This window comes from Panthera pardus, unplaced genomic scaffold, assembly GCF_024362965.1.
Source record: "Panthera pardus isolate Hobbes unplaced genomic scaffold, ASM2436296v1 HiC_scaffold_10, whole genome shotgun sequence".
In the NCBI taxonomy this organism is placed as follows: Eukaryota; Metazoa; Chordata; class Mammalia; order Carnivora; family Felidae; genus Panthera; species Panthera pardus.
Window position 1 is genome coordinate 26,074,746 of NW_026526655.1, and position 23,086 is coordinate 26,097,831.

Below are 23,086 nucleotides of genomic sequence, written 5' to 3' on the forward strand. Positions count from 1 at the left end.
CAACTACACTGGTCATTAGAGGAAGTAGAGTCCGTGGTACATTGAACTCTGAGGGATTTGGAAAAATCTGAGTTCTTGAGGTCAATTATACCGATATGAGAAACTGAAGTACACTTGAAATCTGAGGACAATGTTCTCTTATGAAACTGGTGTTACAACATAACCTGCTACCTTCACCTTCTAGAACAAGGTAAGATCTTCAGAATCCTGCCCAACATACACCTAGCCAGATAGGCCTGCCTAGATTTTGATGGCAGGATTATTGGAAAGGTTCACTGAAAAAGCCTAGACTGACCTAACATACCTAAAGACTAAGGAATGTCCACGTGAATTATTTAAGATGATGGTCTCTGAGAATACCTAGCAGTGCCTATTTAGTACTGAGGCATCATTCTTGGGAAGATCTTTAAAGCAATGTTTCCAAAAGAAAGGTTCAAAGAGACATATCAGAAAGTGCTGGTTTGAGATGAGAGTTAGGGTAGAAGTGAAAACATAGGTTCCAGAAGGTTCCTACATGACTGCTGCATCCCTGCTTCTAACTGAAAAACAGCTTTACATGCCGCTCACCTAAGTGGCTCTCAAACATTGGAATCATCTGCAGTAGTGTTCTCCAAATGGGATCCCCAAACCAATAGCAACAGAAACAGCATCACTTGGGGACTTGTTAAAAATGAAAATCTTGGGGCCCTGCTTAGAAGTACTTAGTCAGAAACGGGGGATAGGGTCCAGCAATCTATATTTTAGCAAGTTCGCCAGGCTGTTATGGCACCACTGAAGTTCAAGAATCACTACACTAGCATACAACCAAGTGGGCTCAAAAGGGCAGGAAGGAGGCTCAGTTGGTTAAACATCTGAATCTTGATCTTGGCTCAGGTCATGATCTCATGGTTCATGAGTTCGAGCCCCACGTTGGGCTCTGCACTGATAGCACAGAGCATGCTTGGGATTCTCTCTCTCCCTCTCTCTCTCTCTCTCTGCCCCTCCTCTACTTATGCTCTCTCTCTCTCTCTCTCAATAAGTAAATAAATAAACTTATTTTTTTTAAAGGGCAAGAAGGAAATTGTTATCTCTAAAATATCCAGCGGACTCAGAGCAAGAAAGTTCCCCTTATAATACACTTCACCTGGGGTATGTCCTACATTACTCCTTAAAACATTTTTTTTTAATTTTTGCCTTTCCCCTTGCACTTTTATTTGTAGATGATGACCTTTTCAATGGCTCCTTGGCTGATGGTTTGTGTGGGCAGCATCAGAGTAGCATCTCCTGAGTGTACACCTGCATCTTCCACATGTTCAGAAATGGCATGGGAGATAACCTGGCCAAAAGAAGATTTTAGAAAGAGTTGTCAGGCACCTATTTCAGTGAAGCTACTGCCTCGCCACTCACTCCCCCCAAAAATCCCGCCATTCTAACAGATGCCTAGAGCATTGACTAGTTCCTTCGCTCAGTCCTTGATGAGAGGAATATGAAGGGCTGCACATGTAGACTTAGCCACCTCCCTGTGCAGTGACAGACTGCCCCAGGGCAGCTGACAGTGGCTGAGCTGACCTCCCTCCTCCATTGACTGGAATGGGTACAAATAATAGGAAAAGAGGACAACTAAAGTGACTCATGTTGACTTTTAAGAATAGGAAACAAGCATTTGGGAGGCACAGGAGGGATCTTTATCTTTTCCTTCCAGATTAGGTTTTAGACACTGGAAAAGAAAAGATGGGAGAGGTGAACAGCTGGGTGTATGTTACAACTTAGGTGGACCAGAAAGAAGGCCTCAGATCTAAAGATTAAGAGATTTTTAAATTGAAATTTGAGAGGGCACCTGGGTGGCTCAATCAGTTAAGCATCTGCTTTTGCCTCAGGTTATGATCTCACGGGTCCTTGATTTCAAGCCCCACATCAGGCTCTGTGCTGACAGATCAGAGCCTGGAGCCTGCTTTGAATTCTGTGTCTCCCTCTCTCTGCCCCTCCCCTGCTTGTGCTCTGTCTCTCTCTTTCTTAAAAATAAACATTAAAAAAATTGAAATTTGATAAAGAAGGGAAGCAAGAGGCAATTATTCTTGTCTTCTCTTAGAGGTGAGGAGACTAAAGCAATATAAGAAGAAATAATCCAAGTGCATGTGACTCCTGTATGGCCAACTCAGGATTTTCAAGCCTTATCTGTCACATTCCAAAGTTTATGGTCTCAGTCGCCATAACCTGAATGTTAATTCTATGTGTGTCTTTGGGAAATGATAAAGCTGACTGTGGGGGAGAATAACTGGGCAACTGTAAAAAAACAAATAAATTACAGACATGATTTGTTTATCAGATTTATAAATGACTTAAAGCAGAGTAAAATTTGAGTTTCCTGCTATCACTTATGAGCTCTGTGACCTGGGCAAGGTACTTTATCTTGCAGGCTTGGTTTCTGATAAGACAGAGCTAACAATGGTATCTGTCTCACAGAATGTTTATAAGGATAAGAACGAACACGTATTCGGTGTTTGACATGATATTTAGTGCATAGTAAGCACTCAGATTTTTTTATAGTGTCTAGAGATGGGGAGGCAATATTGCCACTGAGCTCTGAAAAAAATCATAATGTAGCTGAAGTACTATGTCCATTTCTGAGTGTGACTGTTTAAAAATTATGTGAATAACCTGAATCATTTCCAAAAGAAGGAGTCTAGGCTGATAAGCAGTGGTTGATGTCTGAGAGAAGCTTAGGTTAAGAGCATATCCTAGCAAATTGGAACCAAACCAGGCCAACAGACCAGCATTACTTTACCAGCACAATATTTGAAAAAGCACAAATTTCTCTAGGCCAGTCTTACATTCTCCACTTTGACACTGGTATGATTACATCCCTCTTATGTTATACCTGAGTATTAAAATACTTAAAATGTTGAAAGGGGGGAAGATTAACCATATGCTCTACAATTCTGGAGGCCAGAGGTAAGAAACAAAAAAATTCTAGGGAAGCAGACTTTACTTCAAAAGAAGAAATAAATGAGATGTCTATATAGATATAGATATAGATATAGATATAGATATAGATATAGATATAGATATAGATATATATATGAGATACCTTTTAACCTGACAAATTTCTGTGTTCTGTGTAACCAAAGTTATTAAACAGAAAACAGGTGAGCACTTTCTGGTGATGCTGTAAAGAGAATTCTCATCCTTGGGGGTGTGGGGTTAAAATAAATGATTTCAAGGGTGCTTAAACTCACGATTGTATGATTCTGTGGTATGAAGTCATCATTACTGCGTATATATGTATATACGTGTGTGTGTGTGTGTATGTATATATATCACAGCATATGTTTCATATATGTATGTTCATGCAACATGCAAAAAACCCTACTTTGAACTGTTAATCTGGAAGACAAAAAAGCCAAAAAGAAGATTTAACATTTTCAGTAGTGTTTTGAAGTATTTACCAAGTAGAAAATGAAGAACAACTTTTTTTAGTTTTCATTAAAGCAAATAAAATGACATGGAGTCCCTAAAACATAACTTCCTATATTTCAAGATAAATCATAAGTGCCTTATTAGTGCACCAGGCAAACTAAAGGAAAGCATTTCTCACATCTTCATTTTTCCCTGAAGTTGGAGGCATTCATTGTGTTAGCAATACAAGATGTGATTTGGTAAACAAATTTTATGTTATTATCCTTATCCACCCCACTCTGTTGAGTTTTGTCTTTATTAATGCAATAAAAGAGTGGAGGCTGGGAAATCAAGAGAGGAGAAAAACTAGGGATTCAATCAGGAACTTCAGAAAGCAAAGTATTGGATGTTTTTATAATACTCGTTGAAACATAAAAGGAAACCCACAGACAAAAGAAAATGAGAGAAAAATCTATCAAAAAGAATGATGAATAGAGGATGATAATTAATTTTGAATATCATCAAAGAGGAATTCTAATAGCATAAAACACAGGATATATGACTCCCATGACACATCAACCAAATTGTCAGTGAAACTGAAATTTTTTTTTGGACTGAGCAGCTTGTCCACTATTATTAGAGACATGTTTTGTAGAAACAATGACCTCTAATCTGTGTTGTTTCAAAACCGCTAAGGAAAAAAAGAAAAGAAAAGAAAAGAAAACCTGATGAGAAGGCACGGATCTAGGATATAGGGATAAAACACTTACTCTTCCATCTTTGCCAACAGCGTCCATTTCTACTTCCCGGGCCCCCTCGATAAACTTTGTCAGCACCACTGGGTGTTCCTGTCATCAAGGAAAACAGAAGGGCAGAATCTTTAGCTGACAGTATGTGTACAGTGTCAGGTAAAAATTGTATACCTTAAGCAAATCCCAGGGTAATACTTGCAAAAATCTTAATGCCAAACACATTACACAAACTCTTTAGCCAGTTTGTTCACTAAGAACAAGGTCATTCTCTGCTTTCAGTGAGGCAGACGGTCTTTCTTCAGTTTTGAGTACTCAGTGAATTGAACATGAGGGCTGAAATTTCAAATATAGACTTTTAAGTGAGTGAGAGAAAAGAGGGGGCTGAGGAGAGGGTCCACTGGGGGTCCCATCTCTGTTCCCAGAGTTATGAATATCTCTCTATTTTATTTATAATTATATATATATTATTTATATACATTTATATTATATTTATATTATATATAATATATACTATATTTATATTATATATTATATATATATACATATATATTATATATAATATATATATATTATATATATATATATATAATATATATATATTGGTTCAAGTTCTTTCTCTCTTCTACACTCATCTTTTCCAAGCACTGTAAGGTCCTACATCAGTTCTCTCCAGGAGACTGCAAGAGAACTTAGGAGAATCTCATTATTTTGTTGAGGTTTTGTTAGGTCAAAGGTGGCCTCTGTTACTTGGAACGGACATGTTCTAAACCATTTCTAACACGTGGGATTTGCAACATTTCACTTTATTAATCTTAAAAGGTCCTTCCTTTCTCCACTGTTTTAGACCCTTCTCATGCCCCATTCCCAGCTCTTTCATGACAGTGCAGTGATGCCCTCCACACCTGGACAACTGCTTGCTTTCTCCAGATGAAATGAAGAGGTTGACTGAGGAGCTCCAGGGTTCAGGTATCTCCTCTCCTCTTTGCCCCAAGCGCCCGCAAGTTGCACCACTTGTTTGCTTACCAGACCCTGCTGTTACCCGTCTCCATGCCTCTCTTCTCCATGTGCACCCCACCTTCTCTCCTCAGGTTCATCTTTCAAACCTCAACTCTTCCTTCAAGGCCTGACTCAGATGCTACCTCCTCCCCTCAGCCTTCTCCAAACATCTTCTTTTCCTCTGAACACAAGCTCCTTTGGGCCACTATCATAGAGTTCATCTCATGCATATGTATTACATTTCATATACTTTATCTCCTTTAGTAGAACACTTGAAATGAAAAGGAATTTTGTGGAAAATTGGAAACCACCAATGTTTTATGCCATAAATAAAATTCTCTCTTCTATTAAAGAGGCCAATTTCCATACTTCATTTTCTTCAAAAGCTGACTAGATATGTAGCTGTTTATTAGCCAAGAAAACAAAAAAGATTTCTTTCCATCTCTGTTCCTTCTTCTTTAAATACCCAAATTTTTCCCTCAGCAGGCTTGCTGGAGCTGTGTTAAGAACTATATGGGATTTCTTCTGTATTATGACTATAATAGCATAATCGAAAGAAAGAAAAGTTTACCAGCTATCTTAGCTTCTCTAGCCAATCTTGAGACAGGGATCCTTGTTCAGGTGATTTATGTAGGGAGTTAGAAAAGCAGGATTGGAGGGGGGGGGGACCTAGGTGGCTCAGTCGATTAAGCATCCAGTTCTTGATTTTGGCTCAGGTCATGATCTTGCAGTTCGTGAGATTGAGCCCTGCCTCAGGCTCTGTTTTGATAGCATGGACCTTGCTTAGGATTCTCTCTCTCCCTCTCTCTCTGCCCATCCTTCTCTCTCTCTCTCTCTCTCTCTCTCTCTCTCTCTCTCTCAAAATAAATAAACATTTGGAAAGAAAGAAAGAAAGAAAGAAAGAAAGAAAGAAAGAAAGAAAGAGAAAGAAAGGAAAGAAAGGGAAAGTGAGAAAGAAAGAGAGAAAGGAAGAGAAAGAAAGAGAGAGAGAAAGGGAAGCTGGATGGGGCAGCAGGAAGAAGCTAGTAAATCTATGGTCTCAGTGGAGACTGAATTTGGCCTTACCCCCTAGGGAGCTCTGGAACACGAACTGCAACACAGAGTAAGTCCCATCTTGAGGCAAAGGTCACTCATTGTCTAGTGTTTTCAGGGTGGTGGTGATGTGAGGGATCTTGCCTCCTTGTTGATGAAGCTCTCATCTGACTGAGGATAGTTACTCAGAGAAGTGTAGCTGGTAAGTGTTATCAGCTATCGCTACTGTTAGGGATAGGTGCTTCCACAGGTAAAGGGATCTGAGTGGGGGAATAATAGCATCCACCATCCTGGACATTTGAACAAATCCATGAAATAGTCCTCACCATGTTGAGGAAGAAAATTTCTTTTTTTTTTTAAGTTTATTTATTTGAGAGAGACAGAGACAGCATGAGTGGGGGAGGGGCAGGGAGAGAGGGAGATAGACAACCCCAGGCAGGCTCCTCACTGTCAGTGTAGTCTGACTCGGGGCTCAAACTCATGAACCATGAGATCATGACCTGAGCCAAAAAAACAAGAGTCAGATGCTTAACTGACTGAGCCACCCAGGCACCCCAGGAAAGACAATTTAATAAATTTCTATTTTTCTGCAGCACTATACATTGTTGGCCTTCTTAAAATAGTTTCTTCCATTTATTTCCATAAACTACCTTTTCCTGCTTCTCTGTCAGGCTCCTTCATGTTCTTTTTTCTCTGGTCAGTCCTTAAATGCGGGTATCCCTCTTGTCTCTGCTTTAGCTATTCTTCTTCCTCTATACTGTCTCCTTGGTGATTGCTTCCATTCTTGAGACTCTGACTAAAATGATATATTTATTTCCAAAACTATATGTACATTTCTATCACTAGCCATGACGTTGATTCTCGATTTAAAATCTGTATAACCCACTGCTTTTGAAGCATCTCTGCTTAGATTTCTCATAGGCACCTTATACAAAAGGTCAAAAAAATAAATATATAATCTCCTTCTCTAAAATTTCTCCTTCTCCCATGTTCTCTTATTTTAATAAATGGTACCACCATCCATCCAGTTGTCCAAGGCAGAAGCTCAGGAATCATCCTTTATCAGATACTCTTTCACCATCTACTTCCTTCTATTCACTAATTGCCTCCAATGACCATCTCAATATTTCTAGAATGTATGTATGTCCCTTTATCTTTACTATTATTACTCTGATCCAAGGCACTGTCATCTCTAACCTGAACTATAGCAACAGCCCCTAACCTTCTTCCATGAATTCAGTCTTGCCCCAGAATTCACTCTCCATACTCTAGTATGACTAAAATCAGAAATTATGACTAAAATCCAAAGTCAGTATAACTGACAAGGTTCTCTTTGTCTGCTCCCTACCGAATCTATCTTCTCCTCTACCATGTTGGTGTCCTAGCCATATACTGAATCCTTTAACAGTTTCTAGAAACCCCATGCTCTTTCTCAGGTTTGAACCTTTACTTTACTCTACTTTCTTCTATTTACACCCACAATATAAAACTTTCATCCAGTTAATTCTAAATAAACCATTTTAAATTAATTTAAAAAGCCCCTTTTTAGGGATGTATCTCATTTACACTCTTCCTCAGTATCTTGTATTTTATTATATCAATACTTATTATATTTAATTCTAATTATTTGAAGCTTCATGTCCCTAGTAAAGAGAGTCCTCTGTGAGAGCAGACCGTATCTCTCTTTGTATGAATGTAGCCTCTGATACTGAGAACAATGCCATTATATAGCAGGTGGTAACATGAATGAATACATAAATAGATGAATGATTGATGGGATCTATCTTTACTTCAGAGTCACTGAACTGAGTATTCCAGATTCTGCTGGAGTTTGATGGGAATCCTTGAACCAGAATGTACTCAGTCAGGACATCTCCATTATAAAACTTTGGTCCAGTGTGGGTTCCATCCATATGCTAGCAGTAAAATATATATATTTAAAATATTCTATGAATAGAGGTCCTGCAAGATCCAGTGTTCCAGGCAGAAAAGAGAGGACACCTGTCTTATCATTCACATGAGACCAGCTGGGTGTAACTGGTTTCTCAGAAGGGGAGTTTGCCTGGACCCTTGCAGGAAGTGAAATAGAGAAGAAGACTGTGTCTTGCTCCCAGGCACATTAATGAAAACTGGCCCACTGGAGAGAATCCCTCCTCAGCCATCGACTTTCAAACCGAATCAAAATCTATTTGGTTTTCTTCTTTTACACTCTGTCTTTCTCACCCTTTATCCTTAGCTATTTTCTTTACTGCTCCAATGTCCTTGGGGGGGCAACCACCACACAGAAATGAGGTCTGGCTTCATGAGGAGGCACAGACCATGTTATTTTATTCCTCTTTGAAATGCTTCAGACTTTACTCTTCAGCTCCCTCCAAATTCTACTTGCCAAACATCAAACTCTTCTCTATGAGTTGTGCTCTCTCTCTCTCTCTCTTTAAAACCCAACAAGCTTTTGAAAGCTTTTAAAAGGCAAATATTACTTTCATCCTTCACAGTACAAGGTCTGCAGATCAATAACCCTACTGGGTAAATCTTAAATGGATCACACCAAGGTAATACCAAGGGATAAAATAAAAGCTGAGGGCAGTGGAGGAAAGTAGTTAAATCACTACAAAATTATAAACATTTTTATTAACTGGCAAGTGGAATGTACCAAAATGAAAAAAAAATCAATAAGTGAGCAAAGGGTTTTACTATTAAAAATGCAGGGTTGGGGCACCTGGGTATCTCAGTCGGTTGAGGGTCTGACTCTTGATATCAGCTCAGGTCATGATCTCACAGTTTGTGGGATAGAGCCCCGTGATAGGCTCCACGCTGGAATCCTGCTTGGAATTGTCTCTCTCCCTCTCTCTCTGCCCTCGCTACTCACTCTCTCAAAATAAATAAACATTTTAAAAATTAAAAAAAAATAATAAAATTGCAGGGTTGACTAAGGCAAAGTTTCTCCAAGTGTGAGAATTAAAAATCAGGAAAGCCTTCACTGATAGATAATGAGCTTGATCGGGCAGTCCTTGAGGCTGGGAACCCCAGGGATAACTTGACTAGCACCTAACTTATGAACAGTCAAGAATGTTTATCCAGGCTCACTCCTGGAGTCTAAAACCATATAAATGTTGCGACGAAACATGCACTGGTCTTCTTCCACTAACCCTAAGGATCTAAATACAGTTAAATGCATTTGAGTTTTCTTATTTCCATATATAGGAGACTAGTGGGTAGCAAATAAAAGGGAAAACCACTTTAACATAGTGTGAAAAGAAAAACCTATGAAATAAGATAGCAACTATCAGAAGTAAAAGTCACCAGGAAGAAATCAGACACTACCTGTGAGACTCTAGTGGCCTCCTCTAGGAATTTTTTCATCTCATCCTCAGAGAATACCACGTTCATGGCTGACCCACTGGAAATGAGAGGAGGACAAGTCAGTTTCTTTCATCACTTTGGAAATAAAGCATTCTGGTCTTGATTGCTTCTCAGAACAGTTCCAGGAAACCTCTAGTTCCAGTCTGGACTGAGTAAGAACTTGCTTTTTTTCTAAATTAAGACTTTACTCCATTTAATCATCAGAACGATCAACAAAAGAGTCACCCAAGTTGAGGGTGAGAACTGTGATAATGTCCAAAGAGAACCACATAGCTCTAGAGATGGCAGTAACTCAAAGTTTGTCCTTTCTGATTCCGTGTTTTCACTCTGCTGGTTCCAGGAGATTCTTAAATCTTGACAACATTCATCCCAGGATCTAGCTATTCTTTCCCCGTTTCTTCAGAGGTCATTGCCAATGGCTGATCTTACCCACAGGTCTGCTGTCGAAGCAGGTCATTCTACTACCAACCAGGTTACAAAAGAATAAAATTTTTAGTAACATTTGCAAATATAATGTACAGGAACTGACTGAAAGGTATTCAACTGTGTCCTTCTCACTAACTGCTTGAGAAAGAACGCTGACATTAATTTACACTGAATTTTGATATTTTCAAAGTGAGATGGGAAGGCAGGAAAGAAGGAGGAATAAGAGAAGGGAAAGAATAAGGAAGAAACACACTACTTTCCACTTCTTTTTAAAAAGTAGCATTTTCTTTACCTTTTCTACTCTATTACAAAATTTTGCATAAAGAGCTTTCAATGTCTAAGACAGGAAGGCTAAGGCAATAACATTGCTAATTCACAGTGTAGGAAACTGGAACAAAGAGACAGATTGCAGAGATCAGAAAGGCAGCACAGTAGTCAAAGCTGCTTTCTGCAACCCTCCCTTAAATGTCTGTGTGTTGTTTAAATTAATTTGCATTAATACCTCAATGAAGAAGTATTATTTGACTGTGATTTACACAAAATGTCATTTAAATAAAAAGGACAGTTTTCCACCTCATTTTAAATTTTTCATTGTTTTAAAGGACCCCATCTCAAATTCCATTTACACTTTCAAATGGTGCACAGCAAATTATGTTTCTCTTATTATCCCCTGTTCAGTGAAGTAGGTGCTTACATGTGGTAACATCTGAAGAGATGAAGTGATAATTCAAAACTTCTCCTTTGATGATAGAACTTCGTTTCAAAGTTTAATATAAAAGATCCTCACTTTCCATGTCCCTCACCATTACAATTTATCTCTTAAAAATGTGCTCTCAAAAACTCAAAAGTTCAGACCAGAGGCACCATCAGGAGGTGTTGACGACAGTCTGAGACAAGCTGCCATTTCTGTGTACTGGGAAACAGATATTGGAGACAGATATCCCGGGTTTGTTCTGGCTGGTTTTCCTTTTTAGTTTTAGGGTGTTTTTTTTTTTAATTGTTCTCTTCGCTAATTGAAACTATCCTCCCTCAATGTGGCAAGGAGATGCCGTAAGCCAGGCTTCTAAGACGGAGGATATAGACTCTCACTGTCACTCCGAGACAAACGCAGTAAACTGAAGGTCTGTGCATAGGTCCTCCATCCAGCCATGTTGGTTTGGGGATTGTGGATGGATTTGCAGATTGCACATATCAAAGTCAAGTGCAATTAGCATACAGCATGCGGTTCTGTATCTCCTGATTTTTAAATCATTACTTTGGGGGAAAGATATATTACCTCAAAACATAGGAAGGTCTCAGCAAGCAGGGGTAGCCCACAGACTTCGCAAATTCCAGTGCCTCGTTCTGATTGATAGAAACGACAACAACAAAATGCACAAATAGTTTAAAAGATTCAATAGCTCTGCAGAAAGATATCTTTAGAACAAGTGGTAACACAACTCTTTTTATTCTTTCTCTCAAAAGACACCATTAAAATGTAAATTGGGCATTCGAAATATATAAAATTCCTAGTTTCTAATTCTATATATCAAATCCAGTTCAAAAATAGTTTGAATGTTTTTCATTGTCTGAATCTTAATGAGAATACTCCTACCAATTTGTAACCAACATTTAACCGCAATCATGGAAATATACCAGCTTTAAAGTAAAGTCACTAAGCCCAGTGTCTTCTCTCTGCCCTGGAGTTAATGTCTGCAGTAGTTAACATTCATGCTACGACTCTTCAAAAGCGAACATTAAAACAGACATGTGTTTCTCTCCTTACCAAAGTGTTCACAGCTTTCCAGGGTGCCTGAGCCACCTTCAGCTCATCCAAGACAGCTGAGAAGATAGAGCGATCCTCGGCCCTGTCAATCTGCAGAGGGCTCGTGCCCATGATCTTGACACCATTCTTGTATAGAGGGACTGCCAGGTTGTTTGGAATCTGACCCCCAACTGATATGATGCAGCCACCGCATGCCTGTAAAAGACACCCACAATATCAGCCACTGGGGCAACTTCACGGTGACTGAACAACTGCCTTCATTTCCTTAGTGAAAATGCTTACCATGCTTTGATACTTGCATTTCTCCCATCAGTGGATAATATTAAGTTATGCTACAGAGATAAACAAACTTGGTTCTTACTTTCCAAGCACTTACATGCTTAAATCTATGGAAGAGTTCCATACAATTACACATGATTACCATATCAGGCTTCCACACAACTACACATGAATGCGTGACATTTACATGCATGACAATTAGAGAAAGGAAATCTATCCAATTAATATTTTCACCATGTACTTTACACTGTAATCAAGTGTTCCTTGGACTACTGTTGTAATTTCCTAAATAGACATAGATCTCTCCTTTTCACACTCACTTCTCCTGTTCCCCTCCACCCCAGCCTTTCACATTCAGATTAATTATCCTACAAAACTGCTTCACCAAGTCTCCTATACTTGCTTTCTCCAAAGTTTCCCTTTGCCTAAAGAACAAAGTGTAAACTCATCCCCATCAACGGGACAATTAAGACTCTCCAGCTTGACCACAGGGGAAGGGAGGGAAAAATAAGATACAGAGAGGGAGACAAACCATAAGAGACTCTTAAATACAGAGAACAAACTGAGGGTTGATGGGGCTGGGGGGCAGGAGGGTGGGGAAAATGGGTGATGGGCATTGAGGAGGGCATTTGTTGACAAGAGCACTGGGTGTTGTATGTAAGTGATGAAATCATGGGATTCTACTCCTGAAGCCAAGACTACGCTGTATGTTAGTTAACTTGACAATAATAAGATAAAATAAAATAAAATAAAATAAAATAAAATAAAATAAAATAAAATAAAATACATTAAAAAATAAGACTCTCCAGCTTTATCTGTTATCATTCTCCTCCCCTCCAAGAAGACCTCCTACTCAGTGTCCCAACTATGTGCACTCCTGCTCACAAGCATTCTGCCCCACTTACCCTTCACTGCCTTTGCTTCTTTTCTCCTTTTGTCTTCTCCCTTATCTAAACTCTACATAATCTCTCCACTAAAGTCCAGTCTAAATCTCACCTCCCATTTGTACACCCTCTCTCTTTTACTGCCACCTTGGCACCTGTCTACAGTACCCAATAAACTGATTTGAGTTCCTGTTTCCTTACTATTTGCCTGACAAGCAGTCTCTGAATCTTTAACCTTAATCTCTTATGAGCAGTCAAAACATCAAGATTTTTTTTTTAAAGTTCAAAGTCCCTTCCCATCTTAGTTCCCTCTGTGAAACTCTGTCCAGGCTTCATGTCTGTAAAATTAGAATAATAATAGCTGTTAGCTTCACAAGGTCACTAGAAAAGTTAAATAAGATAATAAACATTAAAGGCCTCACACATTATAAGTGCATAAATACTACATTGTTATTAATATTAGAAAATATTATTATATCTGAATGGCCATTTATCTAGACATAATTTGTATTTGTTTTAATAACCTAATGAATATTAGAACTGCTGAAATAATAGATGTGCACCAAATGTATTTTATCATTATTTGAAATCAGTCTGAAATACTCTTAAAAGGGATAAAGCTAATTTCTCTTTGATGAGAGAAATTATATTACTGCCTAAGCAAATACCCTGCAATTGAGTGCTTAAATGCATTGTAAACAGTATGGAAAACAATAATCCACAGTTCTGCATATTTATAAGTGCACTTAAGCTTCTTTTATCATTTTTATGTTCAATATACATCTTTGCAGAACCTTTAGGAAGATTTATTCTTTGTACTATAATAATATTTTTATTTGCTTATTATTCTTAGTTTATTAGCAGAGTTAATATTTTAGAGGCTTAAAAACTAATTCCTTGATTAAATGCATACAAAAAGTTTTTTACTTGAAAGACTTCAAAATAATTTCTAAAATTAAAAAAAAAAAGAAGTACCAACCTATAAGCAAAAATTGGAGTCCATTGCACTAAATGGGAGCTCAAAGTTAGAGTGAAAGTCTTTAATTAATAAATAAACCAATATTTTTCAAAATGTTCTATGAAATTGATTTTTATTTTTTAATAAATTAGGAACATTCAAAACAGTAATAAAATAAACTGCTACTATTCATTAAGGATATTACTATATGTCCTGGACCATCTGTTTCGACCTCCACTCTATCCCTCTGAGGTAGATACTGCTCTCCCCATTTTATAGCTCAAGAAACTAAGGCTCAGCAAAGGTTAAATGACTTGGCCATATTTCACATCTACCAAATACAAAGCCAGCACTAGAACTCAATTCTTTACGTACTTTAAAGTAAGTATGCCTAACTAATAAACCAAATCTTCGAATCTTAAGCTAGCTCTATTTTTCTACCTAGTTTCAAAGATGGTTAATGTTAGAGGATACAAGGAGAGCTATTTCTAAAACATTCTTTTTGAAAGTGGTAGAAAAACTTTGTCTGCATAAAGATCATCACTGGAAAGGCAAATATATCCACAGAATGTGTTAGAGTAGCAGCTGATGGTTAAGTGCACATTTTGCCCACACAACAAAAGGAATTCAGTATAAGAGAACATGTTTATAGGACGAAGTTAATAAAAGACAGTTCTGTGGAAGAATTCCATCTTAAATTGGCCCCAACTCTAAGCACAGAACTAGCAGGGGCTCAGGGAGAAGAACTTGGTATCCCACATGGGCAAATTAGCATTATTATCATAACTGTTTAAGCCAAATTAGTTTTAAATAACTCACTGAAATAAAATATTTTAAAGTTCAGATATTTCACAGATTTCTAAATACTCCAGCCCAAAAATAATTCTAGTAGGGTCCCAAAGTTCCATTGATCCTACCTAGATTTGTTTGTATCTTTTTACTCAGTTTAGTTTTCTGTTTTATTTAAACTTGATTATCACTAAGCTAGGGCAACCCCACACAAGAATATTTCTGAAACAATATTCAAGCTGCAGCAACCCCACAAATATATTTTTAGTACTTTTGTTGGTCCTTATTTTTATGGGCCAATTAAATGCTTTATTATAGACAGAATGCAGGAGAAAAAAATTATCTAACAGAAATAGCATTCATGTTAATTCATTCCATTCATTCATCTTTTAACTCATTAAAAGATGGTCCTGATTTTTGTAATTTCATGTATTATCTGTAATTTATAAATCTCTACTCTTTGCACATCTGTCTATGAGATTGATCATGCTTTCTTATTTTGGAATTCACATTTTAGTAAAAAACTTTCAACACTTTAGGCAGACCCTTAAGATTATATTTAATAACAGTTAAATCAAATGCTAGGAATGAAACCCAGTTCTATTTAGAGTCATTCATTGCCTAATGGGTTTTGTCTATAATTAATTAATGTCTGTCATTCATTCATTTAACTCAAGTTGTGTTACAGAGGTACCATTGTATATATATTCATATAGTATTAGGTGTTAAAAACAGAACAATTTTCTCATTAATCAGAGTACATTTTTATGGGGTATGATCAAATAAGTTATTCATTGTAAAAGCAAGAAAAATTACTTAAGCAGGACTCAAACTAGATAGCAATATCGTAAGGTGTCAGGAATATTGCCTGGAAATTTTAGACTCAATCTGGTTTTTAATGAACAAATAGAAAAATGAGAAATGGGTCTTACATGGGGCTGGGATGTAGAATAAAATTAATGTTCATTTATATAACTTTTCAAACAATGAGTTTTCAAAGGAAAAAAGGGAATGTGAAGTTTAGACAGGATCTATGTGATTCTTATTCATTGCTGTAGCCTGTGAAGATTATTACATAGTTCATCCCTGAGAAAAAGATTTAATAATAGATCTAATAAAAGAGAAGCACAGTGTTGCAACTTCTGTAAACAATGTAATAATTTTCAACTCATATACCTCAAAAAAACTTGAGAACATCCTTTCCCTTATAAGGAATGTCCTAACCAAAACTGTGAACTAGGCAAAATACCATCTATCAAATCCAACCCTTGTAGATAGCAGACTCCAACTTCTCACTTTCTGGACCCTTCCCCACACTCAACACCGAAATTTAAAAAAAAAATCAAAATGCAGATTCCTTCTCAGGGAGCAGAACCCATGGACACAATCACAAGGAATTAACGACTTAAGTTTAAAGGGCTGCTTTTTATAAAGTATAAAAAATGTCTGCAGCCAAAAGAATACATCACTGTAACATTTTCTATTAAAAAAATAAGAACAAGTAGGAAGGAGATTTTAGCACACCTAAAATCTCCTCTCACTCCACCTCTCATCAAGACTTCTTTCCTTTTTGTGTTTGTTTTTGTTTTTGTTTTTTTAAGTAGGCTCCATACACAACATGGGGTTTGAACTCATGACCCTGAGATCAAGAGTGCCTGCCCTATAGACTGAACCAGCCTGCTTTACTCACAGGGCATGTCACTTTTCTGACTCCCCTTTATGTTTTCTTTAGAAGTGCTTCCTTGTTGCCATGGAAATAGCCTTGGTCCTGAACTAGACCAAGAGACCTGAACCAGGAGACCCATCATACTTTCTATTATCCTATACAACTATGTACCCTTGAAAAGCCTATCGTCCTTCTAAAGTGACTCAAATGTGTGTTTGAATAAGTTTAGATGTGCTTCCAGTTTTCTGCAGATTTACTACTGAATGTCTCAGTACCTTCAGCATCACTAGGGGCATCCAAGTTTGGATTACAGCAGTCTGTCTCCTAGAGATTGTGAGGATATACACGACAACCTCATAGAAGGAGACATATATGTATATGTATGTATGATATGTGTATACAATAATAAAACATTTCCTGTGGGATACTCTAACAAATACATCAATGGAATGTTGTTCTTATATTCTCCAATACAAAATTTAAAAATATAGAGTACAACTATAAATGCCAATTAGCTTCAAAGAAGGGCTAATTTATCTTTTACCATCATATTGAATTCAGTTATTATAAAAGGATCTCATTAATATCCATGTATAACTGTATCCAAAGGCAGTTGTAGAATTTTTTAATCTTTCCTTAAAACATTTCATGGTGAAATAATTAATTATGTGTAAAATGCCTGCTGTGATTCCTATAATCCTTGTTAATATTTTCAAACAATTATGTAATTTTTCACATATTTATGTTATGGGTCCTAGTTTTATTCTAATGTCTTGAAGGTAGGGATTTGGTTTTATAGCTCTCTGCCCTTCTGAACCTAGTATTCAAGTACTCAACCTAGTACACTAAAAGGTACTCAAGATATATTTGTAGAATGTACTTGTTTTGATCCCCACCTGAAATGAATCTTAAGAAATTGTTAGAAAAAAAAAAAAAAAACATGTCAGAGAGAAAAACGAAAATTGTGCATACTCTACCTAATGGTTCAATTTCATCATATGAAAAGATTAGTATACTTAGCTCCAAATAGACAACTATGGTGATATATCCATCCTTAGTTTGTCTATTTTTGTTTAATGTAATAAAATCGTCATATGTTCTGGCACTGAACTCTATACTTTACAATGTGACTCCAACCACAAATCTTGTTATCTTCACAGAACCTGCATGTAGCACATACTTAACACTCACGTGGCTCATTAACAACACCACAAAAAGATGAAACACAGAATTGAAGAAATTTCCACAAGTCAATGAATTGTCAAGTCAAAACTTGAATTTAAGTACTATGGCCCTCAGTATTTTTTTTTCTCAGTAACCGTATGAATATACACGGGAATGATTCTAGATAGCAGGGAATTTAACTGTAATAACATCAAAAGGAACAATCACTGGACATCACTCAAATCTTCCAATAGTTATTTCTTAACTGTAAAATAATTTAATTAACTTTTTCTAGAGACTTATAGTAACCTGCAATCATAGGAATTCACAGTGAAGATATTCTCAGTAATATCAGAGGGAGAGAGGAAGCGCAACTATCAGAGAAAGCTATAAAAGTACCGAAATCATTCAGAATGAACTCATGGATCTTAAACCGAAGACTGATGGCTTCATCTCATGGCACAAAGAATTAACCGGTCCTTTGTGAACAGCTGACTTTTCTCCTCTGGGGACCACTCATTACTGAACCACAACAACACATGAACTAGAGGGAGGCTGCTTATTGTGTGTCTAGATGACCAGTGAAATCATTCTGCAAAATATTTTGGAGGGTTGTTTTGTAGTAGTTAATATGTGTTTGGCACATGTTACCAAAAGAGTTTTCAATCTAGTTGGAATGCTTAGAAAGAAAAAAATAATCACTCTGTGGCAGGGCCTCAAGACTCTAAGGCTGGGATAATTTTTTTAGAGTTTCGCTACAAAATTAGTCAGTGGAAGACACAGGCAGCTCTTTCTCCTAAGGGGAATTATAACTTAAATCTACATATATATACATATATATATATATATATATATATGTATATATACGTATATATACACACATCTATAAAGTATGCACTGCATATATTTTTCTTCCTTTTTTTCTTTCCTTTCTCTCTTTCTTTCTTTCTTTATTTTCCCCCTCTTTTTACCTCCTGATGGTAGATATCTAGGATTCTCTCCAAAGATAACTCTTCAAAGTACAGTTTGTCACACTCATCAAAGTCTGTGCTCACGGTCTCAGGGTTGCAATTCACCACTACTGTCTTCTTGCCAAGTTGACGCAGTGTGCGGATGCTGGAGACAGCACACCAATCAAATTCCACACTGCTGCCTGCAGAGACGGTGAGATTGGGAAAAGGGGTAAGAGAAACATGAAGTTACAACACAAAGAGCAGAGAAACATATTGCCAGTCAGTCCAAGTCTAGGAAGCGAATGCCCTTTCGATGCAATTTTTTAAAATTTCAAAATGTAAATTTCAGATCCATTATGCACACTACATTAATAGTAGGAAAAACAGGGACTAATTAAACAACAATGACATGTTGGCTTGTTTTATATGCTAAGTTCTCCATTAGGTAATCTCCATATTTGAAACATTCAGAACGTCAAAGTTAGTGGGAGATAATTCTAATGATAAAAAAACAAAAACCCTTTTGAGGCACCTGGGTGACTCAGTTGGTTGAGCATCCAACCCTGGGTTTGAGCTCAGATCATGATCTCATGGTCCGTGGGTTTCTGATCCAGAGCCTGCTTGGGATTCTCTCTCTCCCTCTCCACCTACCCACCTCCCCCCCACCGCCCACCCCGCTTATGTGCTCACTCTCTCTCTCTCAAAAGAAAAAAAAAAGGAACTTAAAAAATAAACTCAAAGTGAACAAACTGACCTCAGTACACAAAAATATTTAAGCTAGTGATTGGAATACTTGAGTTCTTGTTTTAGTTATTCCACTTGCTCTGCTATCTGAGGGCTAAACCAAATGATCCCTGAAGTACCTTGTAGCTCTGACATATCTTGATTGATTGAAAATCCTGTCCTTTCCAAGCATATCCTTTTAAGCTTGGCAAGGCCACCCCATGCAGAGTGAGTGACCTTCTAAAAAGTAATTCAAAGTACAATAATGGCCTAAATACCTCAAAATATCACCTCTACTGGGATGCATAGAACTGAAAGTTCTGGGATTTGTACTAATCCTTTGCATTAGGATTTTGTCTCCTAAAAACTCTTGTCAGAACAGTAACTTATCCAAATATAGTAGCATGCTAATTTTCACTATCAATTAAGTATACACTTGATTATCAGCTCAGCTAGTCTGCCCTGGGTCTTAAGGTAATGCAGAATTGTCACATAAATAAGGTAAAATTTGAATAGGAAGAAAGAAAGGTCTAGAAAAGAGAAGGGTAGATCCTGATGGAAGTGTTCAGGCCATTTAGCCACAGGAAACTAAGGTAGTAAAGTAATAAACACTTTTGAACTACTTCAAGATTTGGCCAAAAATTGCTAAAGTAGTATATCCAGAAGCACTTAATTACTTATAAAAACTAAAGCAAACTATGCTTAAAGTAACAGAATAAGACTACATACATTTTAAATTATACATTTTATCATTTCCATACTCGAATAATCTGCAGAGACTAAATGTTAAATACGCTTGAGAAATATCATGTCTATTTAAATATACGCTTTGTAACTGTAAATTATTATTATTATCTCATTATTAAATGTCTAATTTTAAGTGTTGGGTGGGATGTAAGAATTTCCAGTGGGAATGTTTTAATTAAATTCTATAATGCTCTGCCTATGAACCAATGAGAAAAGCTCTTGGCGTTTGACATCAACAGACGTCATATATTCACAGATCTCATCTACAAATGTAATTTCTGGTTGGTGTATAAAGTTCTTGAGCAAATATAGATCTTTGTGTAAAACCATGCCAGATGAGGAAACGTCAAAGTGCAATTCATTCCCCAACCCCAGTGAGAGGCTCAATTTCGTTTATGAGGATAAAAACATAAAAGGGTGACATGACGAAAAGGAAGAAGGAACTATAGTTGAGATCTGCAGTTGAGTACGACTTCTATCACTTAATAGCTAAATAAACTTGGGCTTTACCTGTCTGAACCTCAGTTTCTGAAATTGCAAAATACTTATTATAACATCATCTATTATACATAGTTCTTGGAATAATAGAACTAACATGTGTGAAAAGTACAACATAAACTGTAAAGTCCTACGTAAATATAAGTTATCACTTTACCAATGTGATATGGACCACAGCCTAACACCATCATTCCATGGTCGTCGAAATTGATATCATGCTCCTGAGGAGAAAAAAAAAAAAAGACGTAGAAATTATTATGTGTTATTCTTCAATCTAATTAAACTCTTTGCCCTGTCACTGAATGTATCTTTCTCATCCTTTCTCTTATTGATGTCTGCACTGTATTAGTCTCTGGGAATCCATAAGCATAAAGTATAAACTCTACTTATTCACAAAATATAAGTTCAATATATTTTAATTAAATAGCCATGAGAACACATCACAATTGTATGTTCATGTAACCATTATCCTTATTCTAGTTGTATTTGTTTGATTTCACCATTTTAAGGCAGTTCTGAAAAGTCAGTATAGAAGTACATTATCACATCTGACCTACATAATGTCATTTTTGTTACCTAGATTACTAGATAACCAAAACCACGAAAATGTATATTCCCCATGGTGACCATTTACTAAATCTGGAGCTTTCTACATACAGCAATTTGGCAGTTCCTACCTGACCATTGTAGGTAACATAGAGGTAGTTTGTTACTGATGGGTATTCTGCAGCCAGTGTATCAATCTGCAAGAAAATATAAATAAATAAATAATTACATAAATAAATAGGGATTTTAGTCCCTTTGTTATATTTTTTCAAGAGTAAAACAATTTGCGCTGCATTCGTATTCCTTTAAGGCCCCTTATTGTCAAATATAAAAACAATAAAAAGGTAAGTACAATTCAATTACTTTCTAATTCTGAAAATGAGGTGGGGTGGAGGAACAATGATGTAATCTAGTTATCACTTGAGCAATAAATGACAATACACACCCAGAGCATCAGTGATTCATTACAGTAGTATTTCTCACATACATAACACAATCGTTATATAGTCAACTAGTTACCAGGAAGACTTACCCAGACAACTATCTAAAGCAGCTCAGATCAGAGCAAAATGACCTATATGTAAGAATGTTTTGGGTCTGCAAATGAATGCATAGAATTTAAGTTACCAATGGCACTGAGCAATGGAATGACATAAATACCATAAAGCATGGGGAAGAGGGGAAGGGGACAAGGTCTCATTGAACATATTTTGAAAAAGTAAATCAATTCAGTTCTCAAAGGCCAGGAGCTTAGCTTAGTGAGCAAGAATTCAGGGCCAACAGGGCAAGCTAGTGTAAGGCAGGTGAGAAGGAGGAAAGATAATTGCTGAATAGAAAATATTCTGCATCAAGCCTGAGACCAAAGGCATGTGCCCCTCCGCCCCCCGCCCCCGAGCACATGGAGAAAAGTCAATGATTTTAAAGGACAAAAACCAGCTGGTGGTACTTTAAGCCAAGGCATCCTTCTACTGTAGTCCAAAAAAAAAAAAAAAAAAAAAAAAAATCACAACGGTACACCTATGAAAGTTCTTGTATGATTGTCATGAATACTAGATGAGCTCATTATGCCCAACCCTATCACAATGAATACTAAATGAACCATAATGATGGGGCACTTAAAATAAAGTATTACCCTGTAAAAAGTTAGTGCCAAAAGAGATAACTATTCTTTTCAAGAGGTCAGCCACCATGCTAGGGGATTTCAAGTCCTTCTATTACACTAAGGATTTATCTTATTGCAGATATATCTGCACAGAGGTCAAAAAGTAAAGGAGAGGTCACTTTGATTTTTTTTTCATTTAGGCAGAGAAAACCATGTACTCAGTCCTACCTTTGCGTCCCAGTGCCCCTTCAACCTTTCCCTTTTAAGCTTATATCAAACCTGTGCTGAATAAAACTGGTGGGATCATGGGCATTGACTGGACAAGTAGAATCACTTCTGAATTCCACCCCTCTTTATACCGGCAATGGCTCTATGAGTGGGTGCCTACATTTCACCCTGTGGGGAAAGGGAAATTCCTTTACCTGTTTAACCCAAGGGTGGATGTTTTTCTTTAGCCTCAGCTCCCTTGTCTGGGCCTCAGTCAGCCCGAGGCATTTTGAAATCTGCTTGTCTGAGAACCCAATCTCCTTTGCCTTTTTCAGGGTTTCTTCTGTAATGGACTCACTAGGAGTTAATGAAAAAGAGAGATTCAAGTTTAGAACAAACACAGTAAGGACTAGTGAACTGTTCAATTTCAAAAACACCAAAGGCTCCTTATTTTCCATCTTCAAAGTGTTGAGATCTTTTAAACATACACAAATAAATAACCCACTAAATCTTCCAGCCTCTATGAAATCTAGTATTTTCAATGATATTTTCACCTTTTCAGACATGTGGTTTCCTACTTTCACACCCATGCACCCTCTTCTCTTCTTACTTCCTGGAAATCGCTTCTGCATTTTCTATCTTAATGACTTTCCTCTTTCAAAATAATCATGGACCTTCCTCTTACTAAGTCCAAGAGGCTTTTCTCAAGTTTCATCTCCTTAACCTGTCAGCATATGACCTGCTTAATGTTCCATTCTTTAAAGATGTCTTCCTCTGGCTCGGGTAAGTTGCTTCTCACCCAACTTTATTACTCATATTACTCACAAAAATGACTTACTGTTTTTCTGGTTTTTTGGTACC

The 23,086-nt window shown here is 37.1% G+C and overlaps 1 protein-coding gene across 1 annotated transcript in view; it reads right to left on the reverse strand.

Moving 5' to 3' along the window:
• The window catches only part of CPS1 (carbamoyl-phosphate synthase 1), a 127,682-nt gene that overhangs the window by 20,776 nt on the left and 83,820 nt on the right, over positions 1-23,086 (reverse strand). The window contains exons 22-30 of the mRNA XM_019446110.2: positions 22,441-22,582; positions 21,048-21,113; positions 20,528-20,591; positions 18,421-18,602; positions 11,710-11,904; positions 11,221-11,288; positions 9,480-9,555; positions 4,146-4,223; positions 1,208-1,315 (exon numbers count right to left, since the gene is read on the reverse strand). Coding sequence (XP_019301655.1) covers positions 1,208-1,315; positions 4,146-4,223; positions 9,480-9,555; positions 11,221-11,288; positions 11,710-11,904; positions 18,421-18,602; positions 20,528-20,591; positions 21,048-21,113; positions 22,441-22,582 — 979 coding nt within the window. The remainder of the gene's footprint in view (positions 1-1,207; positions 1,316-4,145; positions 4,224-9,479; positions 9,556-11,220; positions 11,289-11,709; positions 11,905-18,420; positions 18,603-20,527; positions 20,592-21,047; positions 21,114-22,440; positions 22,583-23,086) is intronic.